The sequence below is a fragment of the Lodderomyces beijingensis genome, assembly GCF_963989305.1.
Source record: "Lodderomyces beijingensis strain CBS 14171 genome assembly, chromosome: 1".
In the NCBI taxonomy this organism is placed as follows: domain Eukaryota; kingdom Fungi; phylum Ascomycota; class Pichiomycetes; order Serinales; family Debaryomycetaceae; genus Lodderomyces; species Lodderomyces beijingensis.
This window is the reverse complement of record NC_089970.1, coordinates 512,769-530,144: the sequence shown is the minus strand read 5'-3', so window position 1 is coordinate 530,144 and position 17,376 is coordinate 512,769. Positions and strand designations below refer to the sequence as shown.

The 17,376-nt window shown below is 43.9% G+C and overlaps 6 protein-coding genes across 6 annotated transcripts; 3 read left to right on the top strand and 3 right to left on the bottom strand. All coding sequences in view use genetic code 12, as the record gives it.

Annotated features, from left to right (window-relative positions):
* Positions 1-392: 392 nt before the first annotated feature.
* Positions 393-1,553, bottom strand: LODBEIA_P02200 (uncharacterized protein; the record flags this gene model as incomplete). The annotated part of the gene is made up of 1 exon (XM_066972173.1): positions 393-1,553. The coding sequence occupies one exon, from the start codon at positions 1,551-1,553 to the stop codon at positions 393-395; it is 1,161 nt and encodes a 386-aa protein (XP_066827158.1).
* A 1,211-nt stretch (positions 1,554-2,764) lies between these two features.
* LODBEIA_P02190 (uncharacterized protein) lies at positions 2,765-6,433 on the top strand (the record flags this gene model as incomplete). The annotated part of the gene is made up of 1 exon (XM_066972161.1): positions 2,765-6,433. The coding sequence occupies one exon, from the start codon at positions 2,765-2,767 to the stop codon at positions 6,431-6,433; it is 3,669 nt and encodes a 1,222-aa protein (XP_066827157.1).
* Positions 6,434-6,587: 154 nt separating this feature from the next.
* LODBEIA_P02180 (uncharacterized protein) lies at positions 6,588-8,909 on the bottom strand (the record flags this gene model as incomplete). The annotated part of the gene is made up of 1 exon (XM_066972150.1): positions 6,588-8,909. One exon carries the CDS (start codon positions 8,907-8,909, stop codon positions 6,588-6,590), a length of 2,322 nt encoding a protein of 773 aa, XP_066827156.1.
* A 1,579-nt stretch (positions 8,910-10,488) lies between these two features.
* On the bottom strand, positions 10,489-11,628 carry LODBEIA_P02170 (uncharacterized protein; the record flags this gene model as incomplete). Its single annotated transcript, XM_066972139.1, has 1 exon — positions 10,489-11,628. One exon carries the CDS (start codon positions 11,626-11,628, stop codon positions 10,489-10,491), a length of 1,140 nt encoding a protein of 379 aa, XP_066827155.1.
* Positions 11,629-11,882: 254 nt separating this feature from the next.
* LODBEIA_P02160 (uncharacterized protein) lies at positions 11,883-12,278 on the top strand (the record flags this gene model as incomplete). The annotated part of the gene is made up of 1 exon (XM_066972128.1): positions 11,883-12,278. The coding sequence occupies one exon, from the start codon at positions 11,883-11,885 to the stop codon at positions 12,276-12,278; it is 396 nt and encodes a 131-aa protein (XP_066827154.1).
* Positions 12,279-13,357: 1,079 nt separating this feature from the next.
* LODBEIA_P02150 (uncharacterized protein) lies at positions 13,358-17,311 on the top strand (the record flags this gene model as incomplete). The annotated part of the gene is made up of 1 exon (XM_066972117.1): positions 13,358-17,311. One exon carries the CDS (start codon positions 13,358-13,360, stop codon positions 17,309-17,311), a length of 3,954 nt encoding a protein of 1,317 aa, XP_066827153.1.
* Positions 17,312-17,376: the final 65 nt, after the last annotated feature.

The window sequence follows — 17,376 nt, the reverse complement described above, 5'->3', positions numbered from 1 at the left end:
CAGTCTTTTCTCTCTTTTTTTTTTCATTGCATACATGTTCTATTGAGATCAATGCGCATCTATACAAGTCTAGTATATATATATATTTTTTCAAATTATTCCCAAAAAATGTCCGTTGAGGACCCGTGTCGTCTATAGGTTGTGTAACAAATGATAAAACAAAAAGTGAAAGAAGCAATTCATGAAGTAAATTAACTTGTAAATAGGTTTCGTGAAAATGATGTGAGTATAGGTAAATTTTTTCCTCTTTTTTTTTTTTGGTGATGATGGAAGGTGAAGTGAACAGTTGATGATTCACTCAATGACTATAATATTCTTTTTTTTTATGAGATAACGTGTGAAAACGTTGTGTAAAGCAGAATTCAAAATGGTTCAAAAATGACATCCTTTCTTTAAAAATTCAACTTCTTTGGTTGTTCCCATGGGTTTTCTTGGTTGGTAAAGTGACCGTAGGAAGCAGTCTTGAAGTAGATTGGTCTGGCCAAATCCAATTCCTTGACAATGACACCGGGTCTCAAGTCAAAGTTCTTCTTGATGATGGCAACCAATTCGTCTGATGAGTGTTTGGAAGTACCATAAGTGTCAACGTAGATGGACAATGGTTCGGCAACACCAATGGCGTATGAGAATTGAACCAAGGCTCTTCTAGCTAAGCCGGCATTGACCAATGACTTGGCAACCCATCTAGCAGCATAAGCAGCAGATCTGTCGACTTTTGAGAAATCCTTACCGGAGAAAGCACCACCACCGTGGGCACCCCAACCACCGTAGGTGTCAACAATAATCTTTCTACCGGTCAAACCCGCGTCACCTTGTGGTCCACCAATAACAAATCTTCCTGATGGTTGAATGTGGAAAATGGTCTTGTCGTCCAACAAGTGTGCTGGAATCACCTTTTTGACAATGTGACTAATGATTTCTTCTCTCAACGACTCGGTAGAGATATCGTCAGAGTGTTGAGTTGAAATAACAACCGTGTCGACTCTCTTTGGGATCACGGCACCACCGTCTTTTTCGTACTCAACAGTGACCTGAGTCTTGGTGTCTGGTCTCAACCATGGCAAAGCACCAGATCTTCTAGCTGAAGCCAAAGCAGCATTCAACTTGTGAGCCAACAAGATGGTCAATGGCAATTTTTCATCGGTTTCATCGGTAGCGTAACCAAACATGATACCTTGGTCACCAGCACCCAACTCTTCCAAAGCCTTTTCATAGTGCAAACCTTGAGCAATATCTGGCGATTGCTGCTCAATTGCAACCAAGACGTTACAAGTGCTGTAGTCGAAACCCTTTTCAGAGTGGTCGTAACCAATGTGTTTGATGGTGTCTCTGATGATTTTCTGGTAGTCCAATTGAGCCTTGGTGGTGATTTCACCGAAAACCATAATCATACCGGTCTTGGCAGCAGTTTCGCAAGCAACCTTGGACAATGGGTCAACGGCTAAACAAGCATCCAAGATGGCGTCCGAGACTTGATCACAAATCTTGTCTGGGTGTCCTTCACCAACTGACTCAGAAGTGAAGAAGAATGTTTCTTTAGTAGCGTCACTCATTGTTGATACGGTTCTATGCTATGCTATGGGGGTTGGGGTTGGGAATCAAAAGCGCTCTACAAAAACTTTTTTCAAAATTCAAGAAAAGAAGAAGGGGTTTTCACGGTGAAAATTTAGAATGCGAGTGTTGTTCAATATATACCCACAGTGTACTGTGTGTGTTGGGAAGAATATTTCACACTCATCATAGGTATAGAAACGGCGGCACACGCACACACACACACGAAAATGTGAGTGAAAATGAAAAATTATCTTCGCATTGCATGTACCAACAAAAAAAAAAAAAGAAGTAAGAAAGAAAACCAGGGGCCAATAAAACAATCGGACGAGGAGAGCCACAGTTCCAAGACAGGAATTTTACCGTTTGCGGGACAACCTGTCACATATACCCCGTACCACAATCGAAACAAACAGGGTCAAACGACCCTGTTTGTCCAATTTGGTTCCACGCTGTTGTCTAGACTGTACCAGTCATTTCCAATTTCTTTGACACTAGCTTATGATGAGACAGTACATGTGGGACAGGTCGTATAAAAAAAAGGTACTCGATGGATGGGCCGTGCACTATTGATGTATGGATGTGCAGTATTATACAGCGATTTTTTTTTCAAGATGGAGATGATCTCAGAAAGCGTGACTTCCACGTGATCCACGAACAATCTCTCTTACTAGCGGGAAATGGTAATCCAAAAAAAAAAAAAAAAACCGAGTCAAGAACCCTCTGCAACAATTCTCAGTTTTCAGTAATCTGACCAAGAGTGACAACTGTTTGAATAACCAACGGGGTTCTTTTACTTAAAGATCTGAACTTGTGGAAGCCCATGAAAGGCCATTTTCTTAGAGACTCGGGTGTTTTCCTCCCAAACGCGTCTAAAATTTGTAGAAAAAAAAAAACTTGATCATGATTTTCTTTTCAAGATTGCAACACCCCGTGCTCGAACTAAGAAAAAGCTGATCTATTGGCATGGCATAGTTAGTAGCTCTTGAGTATCGAAAAGACTGGCTCCTGGCGTTTTATAGTTTCTGTCGCGGGAGATGTATATTCTACGCGGTGGGTTTGAAGTTATCGGCCGTAAACAGACGCGCTACTCTTTTTTTTTATATTTTGTATTTATTTTTTTGCAGCACATTTCCAAAGCAAAAAGAAGAACAGTTCGATTTTCAACCATTGCTTCAACCAACTCAGCCCATGGAGGAACATGACAGAGATAATGGAGGATAGATTGTCTCTGCATGGTAACATTGAAAACACTGCTATGGACTCGACCCAGGTGACCATTGCTGGACCAGAAAATCATGCACCTGCAGCTGGAAACACGTCTATGTTGGGTCCACTATTCAACTTTGGAAGTACACAGGAGCCACTGAAAACCCTGGAGGCCGCCCCTGATCTCAGTATATTGGACAAGATCAAAAGCAGATTGTTGGGGAACACGAATAAAGAGGAAGAGTTGGCAGAAACTCAAGTAATCACACGAGATAATGCTACCGAAACCGCCAATGAGCCTGTTGAAAAGCCTCCTTCAGCTTCAGCTTTCCAGCTCTTGCCCCAATTGGAAGTGGATGAGAGCGAGTTTGCAAAATGTAATGGAATCGAGACAACACAGCAGCATTCAATCTTGGAGCAAACTCAAATGATACCTAAACGCAAGCTTGCAAATTTGTTCATGTCTGACGAAGAGCACGAAAGCGGAAGCGAAGGAACAAAACAAGGGGAGGAGGAAAGAACGGAAGAAAGTCTAGGTCTACTTCCTCTAACTAAAGAAGAAAGGGCTGCAAGAATCAGCGAGCTCGCGGAGCAGAAGAAGCTTGCACGTATAGCCAGGGAAAAAGAAGAGCGCCTCGCCAAACAGACCCGGGATGAGTTGGAGCAAGACATTACTCGAAGTTCGCTCACGGACGAAGAAAATGAACTAAACGAGGAAGCTAATGACACTGTTGTTTCATCTCACTTGAAAAGCGACGGCTTATCTGTGAGGGAGTTGCAAAAAGCACAAGAGTTTATCAACATCCAAAAGCGCAAGATTGACATCCGGCCTGCATTTGAGAGTACCCAGATTTTCACCAAGGACCGCTTCCTCAGAGCGTTTTCAGATAAAGAAGAAGAAGAAGAAGAAGAAGAAGAAGAAGGAAAGGATGATGATGATAATGATAATGATAATGATAGCGGAGAAGCGGAAATCAACTCGAGACCAGATCACGGCCCTTCTTCTCCCACAATCAATGACATTTTAAATTCCAGTCCTACCACATCACCCGTCAAGTGTGATGCCGAGGATCTCTTTGGCGTGCTCCAGCTTCCATCAAAGACCAGGAAGCCTACGAACCCACTTGAGGCATATGCACAAAGACTCAAGCAAGCAATGAGCGAGTTACCTGCTCAAGGCTCCCCCACCACGCAACGTCAGAAAGACGTAATCTCGTTGGATTCGGATTCTGATGCAGAGTTAAGGGACTCGTCGTCTCCAATCAAAAGCCACTTGAACTCTCATCCTTTTAGATCTCAAGCTACTGCCAGTCGTGCTAACGAACTAGATGTGATTCCGGAGTTATCAAAGGAAAAAAAGTTGATGATAAGGCAAAAGTACTCAAAGAAGCGATTGCAAAATACCCACCAACCACGGAGTCTCAAAGACCAAACATCCAAGATTGGAAATGACTTTTTGAAACAATTGCACAAGCGGAATATTGACCAATTGAGAGTCCATAAGCTCAATGATCCCGAACACGCTTTAAGAGAGGAGCTAGAGAAGGAAGAAGAGTCAATGTCTTCATTATTGGAGAGGGAAATGGAGAGAGCACGAAAGATTAGAAGAAAAGAGAAGTTGCAAGAACGAGCAATGTTGGCGCTTATGGGCAAGAATGCAGGTGAAGCAGCGGGACACGAAAATGAGGACGCAGATTACAATGACTTTGATGTTGGCCAACAGGACAGCGACGTAGGTGATAGCGACGTCCCTGATAGTGAGTATGATTCCGATGAGGTTGACGGAAATGACTCAGATGAAAACAACGCATCGGCCGAGGAAGGCGATCTTGCTGGGTCACAAATTAGCTATGACCAGAATAAGGACAATGATGGCCCACATACAGAAGGTATGGAACCGCACGTGCCCATCAGAGCAGAAACGCAAAGAGAGGAGGTGGAGAAAGAGGAGCAGAAACTTTTCAAGAACTTGGAACCTAGAGAGCAGGAGGACTCATTCATCTTCACTCAAGATGAGATTGACTTGAATATAAACACTGGAGTACCCCAGTTCAACGACCTAACACAGACGCAGGAAACACAGGCTACTAAAATTCACGTACCAACTCAAGCGGATGGGATGCAGACGGGTGTTGCTGGTGAAACCCAAGTGATTAGGAGGGACACGAAAAGTTCTGGCACTTTCATGTCATCTGCCGGTGCCGAGGACGAGGATGAAGATGACGTTATAACTCCAGCCCAGGTTGCTAGAGGCAGAAGAGCAATTCGAGCTCAAATGAATCAAATTAAAGAAGGCACTGAGGATAAGGAGGAGGAAGAAGAAGAAGAGGAAGAAGAAGAGGAAGAAGTAGACCCGACGGAAATGGAGCAGAGGGTCAAAGATTACGAGTACATGATCAAGCGGAAAGAACTACAATTGCGAAAGAGGAGAAAAGAGTTGGAAAGGAGAGGATTAAAGGCCATGGTCGAAGGTGAGGCCGAAGAATCTGAAGATGAATGGAAAGGTATTGGAGGTGCCGATGAAGAATTCAGTGACGTTGCCAACTCTGAAGATGAGAAAATGATTGACAATGATTTCAATATCGATTTAAAGGATGAGGAAATAAGAAAGAAATTTATGGAGGAGTACCACATCAGGGATCAAAAAGAGTTGGAGAAAGTGCTCGATGATATAAAGAACCACAAATTGATCAAACGAGTTGGAGTTAGTGGATTGGATATTGAGTTGAGCGATGAAGAAGACCAGTTGTTGGCTGCTTATAGAAGACAGAAATTGCAGGAGCAGCAGCAGCGGTTGCTACAGAATAAAAAGCTCCAGGCGTTGAGTAAAAACGAAAAATCAAGGGCATTTTTTGCCACGATCGAGGATAGGAACGAAATCATCAGAATCGATAGTGAGGACGAAAATGAAGACCTGGAAGCGGTGTCGAATCCGTTGGGAAACGGCAGGTTGCAGGATGAAAACATGAAAAGTGGCGATAGTCACACTAAAGAAAGCAATAAAAAATATGATAACGATGACGATGAAGAAGAGGATTCGATTGAGAAAGAAGCAGCGGTTAGAAAGACAATCAGAATCGAGGAGTCCTTTGTCCAGAAACAGTTGTCGTTCCTCAATGATAGCGTCTACGATGACGACGAAACAAAGTATCGGCGAATACAACGAATGTCTAATTTCCAACACGGCTACCCGGATGATGAAGAAGACGTTATCGACATTAGAACGTTGAAATCGCGAAGCTCACTAAACTTGGAGAGAAAGCGTCCCACAATGATTGAGCAAAGCTCGCGCCGGAAACGAAGCTTGGACCAAGCAGACACAGATGTCGATGAAAACGAGGAAACGCAGCAAGACGATAGAGATGCAAGGGAGGAGGAGGATGACGAGTTCATGCCCAAGTTCAAGAAGCCCTCACTTGTCAAGTCGTTTAAATCGTTCCAGGAGCAGCAGGGAGTCTTGATCAAAGATGGCAAGCAGCACTTTTCGGGAGTCACTATACGCAAGCAGTACAAAGCTGTCTCGGGATCCAAGGCTTCAATCACATTCATGTCGAAGAATCAGAAGTCAAATGAAAAGTTAAAGAGCAGTAAGCAAAAACAGATTGAGAAAGACTTGAACAATTTCAAAAGAAGCTCGACCTCATCTTCGTTGTTTTCCAATTCTGGGTTTTAAAAAAAGTAAAAAAAAAAAGAAAAAAATGGAGAATTATGGGGTATAAAATTAGTTTAGCATACACATCAATAAACAAATCAATAACAAGAACAATTACGGTAGTGGTGGTGGTGGTGGTGGTGGTGCTGACAGGGGGGGAAAGGGGATCAAAAATTTAATCAAGTAGACTATCAGCTAAAGCTTCTCTCAATGCAACTTCATTGCACGATCGCATAATGGGACTATTGAAAATCGAAGAATCGCCATGCTTGATGTATTTTTTATTATTCTGAATCGTGAGATTAGAAAACAGCCCATCGGTTCTTCTTCCCTGTTGTATGGCACAAGGTATTCGCTTAAGTTGAGCTTCGTTGGGTGCCAGGATCGGCACGTGCTTGAACATTTTCTGTCTCTTTAAATCTTTAATCTTTTCCGGTGTCGGTGCCTTGACTGGTCTCGTCGTTGATGCATTGTTGAAATTAGCGGCGGCGGCGCTGTTGTTGGAGGAGGATTTCTGTGATGCAATGATGAATTTCGCAAGGAGGGATCTGCCACTGGGCACAGGGTGAGGTTGAGGTGCTATTGTTACGGTGGGAGTAGTTGATGCTATTGATTTTTTGGACGTGGGGTGTAGAAATGAAGATGACGGTGATGATGACGATGTATTTGGGTTATTATTATGACGATGGCTATTCGCGGAGTCCGGGATTGAGTGAGCCATGGGTGGTTTTTGGAATGGGATTTGTCGTGGTGGCGCGGGCGGTGTGCGTGGCGCAGTAGTGAATTTGGAGCTCGCGCTTGCGTGTTTGGAAGTTTGCTTGGTGGAGCTAGTTGGGCAATTGCGCGACATGACGTCGCTTAATAGTCTCCTTGACGAGTATCCGTTGGCTATGCAATCAGCCGTGGTGGTGGAAGAAGTGGAGGTATGGAACTCATGGTGATACGATGAGTCCAAAGTAGGCAGCACGGTTTTCGATGGACGCAATTGAAGTATTGGATTGTGGAACTTACCAGTTTTCCCATTGTGCGGATGATATTGATGATGATGTTGATGATGAAGAAGATGATGGTGATAATGATGTGGTGCAATTGGTGGTGTAATTGGTGGTGCTGGCGCTGGCGAGACAATTGCAGTTGCTTCCTTTCTTACCGGATAATTCGCATGGGGAAACGTTTTCAAGTAATTTCCATTCAAATTTAAAGCCAGCTTCCTCAAGAAACTATTATACGTGTCGAATCCCAAATCCGAGTCGTGCTTATGCAAAAGCGGCGGCTGGCCTTGCTGCTTTTCCGGCGAATAGTAAGATACATCCGAGACTATCGAACACACGTCGCAGTCAATTTCGTCATGAAGCTGCGGTGTTGTTGCAGTTGCCGATTTAACATAGTCGCGGTAAAACAAGTCATCTTGAACATCAAAAGGTTCCTGGTGCCGCTCGAGATGACTCGGTATCTGGCTCATGCTGATGAAATGTTTCAATCTGTTGAACTGCAAGTAGTCGTGCTCGAAATCTAGCTCCTTGAGCAAATCGGCGTGGTCTATGGATTTGGTGGTTGAAACTGTTGGGTCTGAACTAGATCGATGGTGCTTGAAGATGAACGACTTGGATGCAGACGGCTCTTTGAAATCAACTTCTGTTGGCTCGACGCCAATGTCGTAATTTTCTGCCACGTCTCCTTGATGTGGATGTTGATGTTCCTGGTGATGGTCACTGTGCACTAAATGCGATTCGGTGGTATCATAAGTTTCAGTAGCACTATTGTTCATCATTCTCTCACTTTCGTCATCGGAGAAGGACGAGTGATCTGAAATAACGGTGTTGGTGGCATCTGCACTAGGTAAATCCTCGTACACAATCGGTGTCAAGTTGTAGATTGCTGAGAGTCTATACCTTGATTTTTGTTTCGATACAACTCTTGGTTCGGCTGTTGGCGACGTGGTGGTGGTAGTGGTGGAGGAGGATGAACTGCACCTAATCGGCTTCAAGCGTAGATTAGAGATGGAGATCATCTTTTTCAAATCTGGAGGCGTTGGCGTTGGCGTTGAACAGCGAGGCCACAATTCTGGGTTTTCATCTTCCAAGTCAGCTCGGTCAATGTCGATTTCATCAGTCGGCTCATCCTGAGGTAGTGTTTTTTGCTCACCAAACGCATCATGCATGGTCAATTTTTGGAAAACGTGGGAGTATTCCTGGGCGAGGTGTTCGAAAGTTGGTTGGAATGTGAGGGCTGCATCGTCATTTGCGCTTGCTGCTGAGGCGGATGCTATGGTCTGCAACTGAAGCACACGTTCACTCAATGCACATAGTTCAGCCAAGCACGATTGGTTGAGCTCCATAAGAGCCCTGATTTGCAAGACGCCGTTGTCATTGTGGGCTAGCTTTTCGTTGATGTGGGAGATGTTCTGAATGAGCTGTATCGAATGCGAGGCTATACTGGTGGGATCCAACTCTGCAGATCCCGCTAGTGAAACTGATGGCTCCAAGACAGCTGACATTGACGATTTCTGCTCTCTCGATCTCTTAGCTCCACTGTCTCCTTCCATGCATAGAAACACACTTTAAAGTTTCAAAATGAGCTCGTCGTATGTGTGTGGGTGTGCTTGCTTGTTTGGTTGATGGTTGATGGTTGAGAGGACAAAATTGTTTTTTGTTTATGCCGTTGTTAAGAATGTACCACCAGCAGCATCAAGTAGAGTTGGAGCTAGAATTATCTGGAATTCCTGTCCTTTTTCTCCAAAGACCTTGGTCCTGTCAATTTATGCAAAAATCTGCTTCACCCTCTTTGTTCTATTTACAATTTGCGCCTTAAAACGCCAGTATTTTTTTTTTCTCTCTTATAGAGTGTGCCTCTGGTGTAACCAAATACAAATGTGTTTGACCTGCGCAATGCAGAAACCCCAAAAGACAAGAAGAGAGGGAGGGGGTAAAGAGGAGATAAAGAGAGGGTCGATGGGTCTCTTGATGTAACCGCTTTTCACTTTCAAATAGAGCTCTTTGAACAACTGCAGATCCGAGAGCAGCGAAGCGTTATGAAAAGAATAGAAAGAAAACACCGATGGAAGAGATGGCTCTTTTGATATGCTCTTAGGGGGTGGGCGGCTAATCTCGCTATCTTTGCGCGTGTGTTGTATGTGTGTTTGGGTGTGTTTTTTCTTGTGGTGGTTATTCCAAAGAGTGCGCTTTGAAAAAGGATCTTTTGTCAATATTGATGCCTCAGGTTCTCGATTAGGCAACGCAACTTCCTAAAGAGGAAGAGACAATAGATCTCCCACATAGATGGGTGAGGATATATTCAGCCTCACGATCAGCACCCATCTCCAGTCCACAGTTCACACTCCACTGTTTGCCGAACTGTTTGTTCGGAGAATTGACAGTGTAGATATATATATAAAGGGCCCTGAATATGTACGCAGTGTGTACGTATTAAGTGGAAATGGAAACTCTTTTGGTTTGCAAGATGGGGGCGCTCTCCATCCACCTCTCGCCCGCTAGTTACCTTCGTCGAGATACCTCGAGATACGAAGAAATTTCAACCCACCCTGATGGTCGTCTGAAAACAGAACCAGGTGAGTAAGTTTTTTTATAAAAATTAGTAGAGATAGAGATAGAGAGAGATGGCTGTGGTTATGGAGAACAGTCTAACCGATTTTGTAGTCGTGTGTCTTTAAACTTTAACCTGCACGAGCCCAAAAGAGGCAGTAGTAGTCACCTAGACTAAGGACTAGTGACTTTGACTGCTACTCCAAGAGAAAGCACAGGAACAACAACTTTGTCGAAACCATAACTTTGCTCGTGTGAGCCTGGCGAGTTCTTGTACAAACGCCTGCGGATTATTTAGGGTCGTGTGACTAAATGAAAAATGGTAGGTTTTTTTTTGAACCAACTCTAGTGGGGAGCGACAACTACTACATCTACTCAATGCATCAAAGAAGAAGAAGCGTGAATCCTTGTTGTTGTTGTTTTTTGTAAAATTACAGTTGCGAAAACTAAACAATATAACCACTGCAACCTCAGAATAGATCAAGGCAGCGCAGCAGGTGCAAATAACTTTATCATTCCACATGTTGAGATTTTTTACGAAGTTTTACGAAGTTTTGACTCCTTGGTGTCAACTTCGTCACTGCTCTTCTTCCGCTTTTTGTCTTTCTTATCTTTCTTTTCCTTCTTTTCCTTCTTGTCACTGGCATGGGCTTCATCTTCCCCGGGTCCGGCTTCTGCATCTATTTTCTTCTCCTTCTTCTTTTTCTCCTCTTTCTTGTCCGATTTCAATAGCTTGTTTTCATACTGCTCTTCCTCGGGCGCAACGTAATCCTTGGCTCTCTCCTGTCTCTTTAGCTCACTATTCTCTTCTTGTTTACTTCTCTTTTCTTGTAATTTCTTCAACTCGCGTTCTCTCTTGCCGAGGAAATACTCACCACTCTTAATCTGCAAATCCACCTTACGAGGCTGTTGGGCGGGTGGGAACGGTGTGTAGACCTTGTTCTCAGCTGCCGGTTTCTTGCTCGTCTTCTTTCTTGCAACGTTTCTCTTTTTGAAACTAGGCAAGAACCTCGACCAGTCTTCGTTGGCCAACTCGGGATTTTTACTTAGTTCCTGTTTGATCATCAACTCTTTGATGTAATATATAGGGTGGATATTCTTCATGCAATCTTCAACTACTCTCCTGACTTCTTTCAACCCTTTAAATGGTCCCATGGCACTCACCGTGTTTCCTTGCACAAGAATATAACATTTGGTCAATAATTCCAAAGCCTTCAACGTGTTACCATTTGGCCCAACTAACCTTTGTCTTCTCTTGATGAATCTGTCCTTGTTAGTGACAAAATTGCCAATCTTGATCACGTCGCAAGCAACGTCATCCTGGAGAACTTTAACTGCTTGTGGAAACGGTACAGATCTAGCTAGTAATTTAATCAAGTCACGAGCCTTGATAATCATGGCAGGGTCAAATGTCTTGGTAGTTGTTTTCACCGTCATTGCACCTTCGACCAAGTCCAATTCGCATTTTATATGGTGCTTCTCCAAGGCTTTCGTTACATCGCTCCAAATGCTGCGGAGGTACTGTTCTCTGTATTTTGGAAATAGGGTCATAAACGAGGACTCCTCAGCGAAATGTAGTCCCGATGCATTGTGCTCTTCTTTAAACTCTTCAAGAGCCCATTTATCGATATCGGGAGTATCCCAAGGCTTATCACGATTATGGGTTGATGGCATTTTGGATGACGAAGTGAGGTGAGGTGAGATGAGATGAGATGAGATGAGGTCAGCGGTTGGTGATCTACCAGAAATTTATTCAAGAGACGAGAAGACCTTACACTTTTTTTTTTTCCTTGTTTCAACTGTGCGCAACTTGCAACTCGCTTCTGGCATCTCACATCTCTCCATTTCGCACCTCTACTGTGCTCCTCATACGGTTTCATACCAAGGAATAGACTAGGGCGGATTTATAAATACACATTTTTTCAACCATGGCAGGGAAATCTGGGAGTGGTTCATCTTCGAGACTGCAATCCAGCAACAGAATCCAAAAGGCGAATCTGAAACCAAAATCAAAGTTGAAATTCAAATCGGGTAAATCCACACCTTCCACCTCATTGTCATCGTCATCGTCATCCCACATTTCGAAATCCAAGTCGAAAGCTGCAAAGAGCAAACTAGATAGATTACATGCTGACACCACGGAATTCAACGAGGTCACCAATCTTTTGGCTCAAAAGCCCGACAATGCAAAGGAAAAACTGAAAGTGTTGAGTTGTATCAAAGACGATTACAGGAGAGATGAAGAGGAAAAGAGAAAGTCCAAGTTGGCAAGCGAGGAAATGAAGAAACAGATGGACCTTTTGAGTGAGATCGGCCTCAAGTAAAGCCCAAAAACAGAATTTTGTTTCTTACTTTACCCAGGGGTATCTACTTGTCCTAAAAATAGGTAATCGAAATGGGTCTCGGGATGTGGTCCGCGAAGTGCAAACCAGGAAGAAATCGGAGATACAATACCGTGTCACGTGATCAGACCACAACTAGGGCAAGGCACCGGTTGGAAACCGACTGCTGTCTTACACCAGAGTATTCTTATACATCTTAGGTCTGATGGTGTGGTTATGGACGGTTTGCTTTTCATGAGTAAGCACCAACGCAGTATGAACCACCCCCTTTCAAAAAAAAACAACAAATATACTTGGGGAACACGCAGACCTTAGACCTAGAATGATCCTACTAAAGCTCCACCCACGTTTGCCACTTGAAAGAACCTTCAATCCTCTATTGTATTCCTAAGTAACGTACAATATACCAAAATGTTCTAAAGGACCGCTGCTTCTGCTGTACTTGTCCCTGTCCTTCTCCCCGTCCTTCTCCCCGTCTTTCATATACCGACACTGTACACTAAGCGTGTGCTGTAGTGTTAATTATTGCATCAATTTGCTCCAATAAAAAAAATTGACGCGTCGCAACCAAAAGACAAAAAAATACAGGCAGGGTGGCTCACCGCAAAGATCGTTGAGAAACAGACGCGTCTTCTCAGTTTTTGTTTTTTTGTTGATAACTATAACCGTGCCCTGCTTCAAGTCTTTTTTGCCAATGGGCTCAATCTTTACCACAGGTAAAAAAAAAAAAATTCACCCTTTTTCTTTTTTAACAATTGGAATTTCACCATCAATCTAAACCATCCAACCGTTTTTTCCTTCCCTTTGCTTGACATCACTTATCTACTACTGGCTAGAGGAGTAAACAAACAAACAAACCAAAAAAAAAAAACAGCTATTCAATTTTTCTCCCGTTCGCTATCATCTGCTCACTCACTCACTCAGTCGTTCATTCACTTCACTTGTGATCAAGCAATCAATCCGTTAGTTACACACTCGCTTATTGAACTCACGCCAGACTCGTGCTTCAACGAGCTGTCCCTTTAGCCATTATATCATATTAGCAAAAAAAAAAAAACAGCATGTCACATTCTAGACAGGGCTCGATAGGGTCTTCGATAGAATCAACGTCACATCATAACCACCCTCAGACTATTGGTCCTTGGAAATTGGGGAAAACTTTAGGGAGAGGTGCTACTGGAAGAGTGTTGCTCGCAACTAATCAAGCTACAGGTCAAAAAGCTGCTGTGAAGGTTGTCTCCAAGTCTGAATTGCACGACGATGAACAAACTACCCATGACGGTGGCGATAGCGACGGTTTACCCTACGGTATAGAGCGAGAAATCATCATCATGAAACTATTGAACCACCCCAACGTCTTGAGGCTATACGATGTCTGGGAAACTTCAAAAGCGCTTTATTTGGTACTCGAGTACGTTGAAGGAGGAGAATTGTTTGATTTACTCGTGGAAAGAGGTCCCTTGCAAGAAGCTGAAGCCATCAAATACTTTCGACAAATCATATTGGGCACCGCCTATTGCCACGCGTTAGGGATATGTCATCGAGATTTGAAACCGGAAAATTTACTCTTGGATGCACAATTAAATGTCAAATTGGCCGATTTCGGAATGGCAGCTTTGGAAAGCAATGACAAATTGTTGGAGACTTCTTGTGGATCTCCTCACTATGCTGCCCCTGAAATTGTTAGTGGATTAAGATACCATGGTGCCGCATCCGATGTTTGGTCCTGCGGTGTCATCTTGTTTGCACTCCTCACGGGAAGACTACCATTTGACGATGAAAACATTCGAAACTTGTTGCTAAAAGTGCAAGCTGGTAATTATGAAATGCCCGTCGATGAGATTAGCAAAGATGCTCAGGATTTGATTGCAAAGATGTTGGACGTGGATCCAAAAACCAGAATCAGCACCGAAAAGATTCTAAAACACCGGTTGTTGACCAAGTATCCGTGCCCCAATGAAGATCTCATCAGCGAAAGATCGCTTCCACACCCAGAAACTGCACACAAATCGCTTGGGTCTACAAAAAACATTGACAAACAGATCCTATCGAACTTGTCAATTTTGTGGAAGGACAGAACAGAAGACGAAATAATCAAGGCTCTTCTCCGGAGCGGTCCAAACTCAGAAAAGACTTTTTACGCTCTATTGATGAGATATCGACACTCTAGCGACGATTTCACCGGTGAGACGAAAAGATCTGCAAGTGTAAGTAACAAGATGAAGAGAAGTGGCTCGGTTGTTGCCGGTAAGAACCCGACCACTCCAAGAAAGAGGCGGGCAAGCCAAATCAATGTCTCGAGACCAAGTTCTTTTCAATATCGAAATGGCCAGCCTGGTATTGCTGTTAGCCATAATGCTCACAACAGGCCGATTTACTCGCGGATATCAGCCTCCTCGTCGGTAAACAACTCTCCAAGAAAATCTCCAAAAAGGAGGCCCAATTACGACGCCTCTCCCAGAGGATCTCCTGCAAAGAGACAACAGCAAGTACTTCAAAGCAACAGCAACAGCAACAGCAACAACAACAACCTGGCCCCGGCAAGGACCATTCCAGCAAACATTTACAATGAGATTGTTGACGCGCAAAGCACGCTATCGATTCCTCCCACGTTGCCTTCAAAGGACTCATACTACTTGGATAAAGGGTCCGAACAACCTCAAACAGCAGCTGACAGATCATCGACCCTTTTACAATCGGCAAAAATATCTCCTTCCAAAAGAGCTTCAGTCATGTCGCGAGCAACCAAGAAATCGTCAAAGAGAAAATCGATCCGAGCATCGATGGCAAAAGGATTGATGAAGAACTCAATAACCATGAAATTATTGTCGACATATGCCAAAATGGCGACTGATAATGAGTGGGAACACATGGACAAGCAAACCAAGAGAACTTCGGCAACTTTTGCTGCCTTGTGTGACAAGATTTTCAACCAAGAAGAGTACAATGAAGACGACGAGCAATTGATAGACCCGGAGGAAATCGAAGCACGAGAGTATGAGCGATTAATGGAAATAGAGAGACGAAAACACGAGGCAGAGTTGAAAGCTAGAAAAGAATTGGAAAAGAAGAAAAAGAGGCAGAGCAGAAGGTCGATTTTGAGCTCCAAAAAATTGAGCATTTTGATCCGGTCTGATGAAGATCCCAATAACAGCGAGCAAGAGTTGAATAAACTATCGGAGCTCAAGCAACCCAAAAAGCGTCAATCGAAAAACATGTCTGCCTTGAGAGCTTTGTCTGAGGGAGATGGTGTCCCGACATCTCGAGAGTTGACACTTGAGGAAGTGGAGAACTTGAAAAGAAGAAGCGCTAGTCAGCCTGTGCCAACACGAAGACAGACTCCGATATTAACGAGAAGACCAGTATCTAAATTGGATCCATTATGGCAAGCACATCACAATGCGAAAATTGAACGCGCTCATGATGCATTGGAGAGAGAGTGGCATGACAGTAAGAGAGGGGCACATGATAAGGCAAATGACAAGGCAAAGGTGAACAGGCAGTCGGTGGTTTCAATAATGGATGACATTGCTGAAGAAGAAGTGGTGCCGTCGACAAATAAGCTCAAAAAGCGAGTGACCCGCGACAGCTACTATGAAACAAAGTGTGATTACGAATTGCCCGAGCCAGACCTCGATGACCCCTCTTTGATGGGAGACGTTTTGCCTCATGCACGGAGATCGGGAAAAGGCGACGATGCGTTTGCGGGACAGGAAAGAGAGCTCAAAACATTGATTAGCGGTGTCAAAATACCTAACGTTACAAGAAAATCTAGAAACTTTACAAATCTGAATCAGCGAATGTCTGTGCTTTCGTTGTACTCGACGAGAGGATCCTACATGGATCTAAACTCAATCATAGACGCCCATAGACCCGAGGAGACAGAGGAACGCATGGGTCTTCCCGGGTCCGGGTTGAGAACAAGTTTTGCCGACAGATTGGACAAAGCTGGTATGACAGAGCAAGATGAGGAGGATGTTGAAATTGATGGTAATTCGGTAATGGACTTTGAAGAACACTTGGCAAAGAAGCGATACTCGTATTACGATGCCAACGAAAAGAGAGCTTCTCGTGCATCAACTACAAGGAGATACAGTACCTCGTACAGGCCGACCTCCAAGGTTCCCGACTTGCCCTCATCAGGCGAGCACAATGAAACGTTTGCCAGCAAGAGCGAAGATGTCAACAAGGGACATTACAAGTCGATGCTCTCGGATGCTTCGAGTACAGATGACGTTTTCGATAAGATCAAATTGCCCGAGGGAAAGTCGTCCATATCTTCCATCGACGCCTCGGCCAATGGTGTATCGAAAGCAAACAACGGAAAAATTTCATCAAACAAGCAGGTACAAAGTAGTCAAAACGGGCTGCATAACCCGCAGCCACCAATTAGAAACTCGAAACCTGAACCAAGGCTTCCTGATGTCCCACCCAAGAACACCAAAAAGAAGTCGCCTCTAGATGACAAGACAAACAATTACGGCGCTGAAAAGGACGGAAAGAGTTCTTTCTTTAGAAAGCTCTCGTGGGGATCCAAGAAATCTACTGACCCAGCTGCAACTGCCCACAATCATCCGCCAACACAAACAGCTACAGCTACAGAACATGACGAAGAGAAGCATAAACCATCATTCCTTCGGTGGTTTTCTTCTTCTTCTGCTTCTTCCTCCGGTGCCGGCGGCGCATCACAAGACTCCGAACTACGCAAGTTCCACACAATTTTGCCAAAGGAGGAGATGACCTCGGCCTTGATTGCATTGTTAAAGTCCTGGTCCAACTTTGGATTAAAGGATTTAAAGCACGATCCGTACAGTTCTTGCATCACGGGTTCCATTTCCAAACACAACTCGTTTGATCTAAAGAGTTGCAAATTCAGAATCCGCCTAGCCCCTCGAAGCAGGGGTGAGAAGTCCGAGATTATATGCACGAGAGTCAAGGGGTCAGCCGTGACAACTGAGACTTTGTTCAATGAAATTGAGAAGGTTCTACATAAGGAAGGTGTTATTGATCAGTGACAGTAACAGTGACAGTGACCTCATTTCCTGTTATATATTTTGTTGTTCTTTTTGTAGTTGTTCAA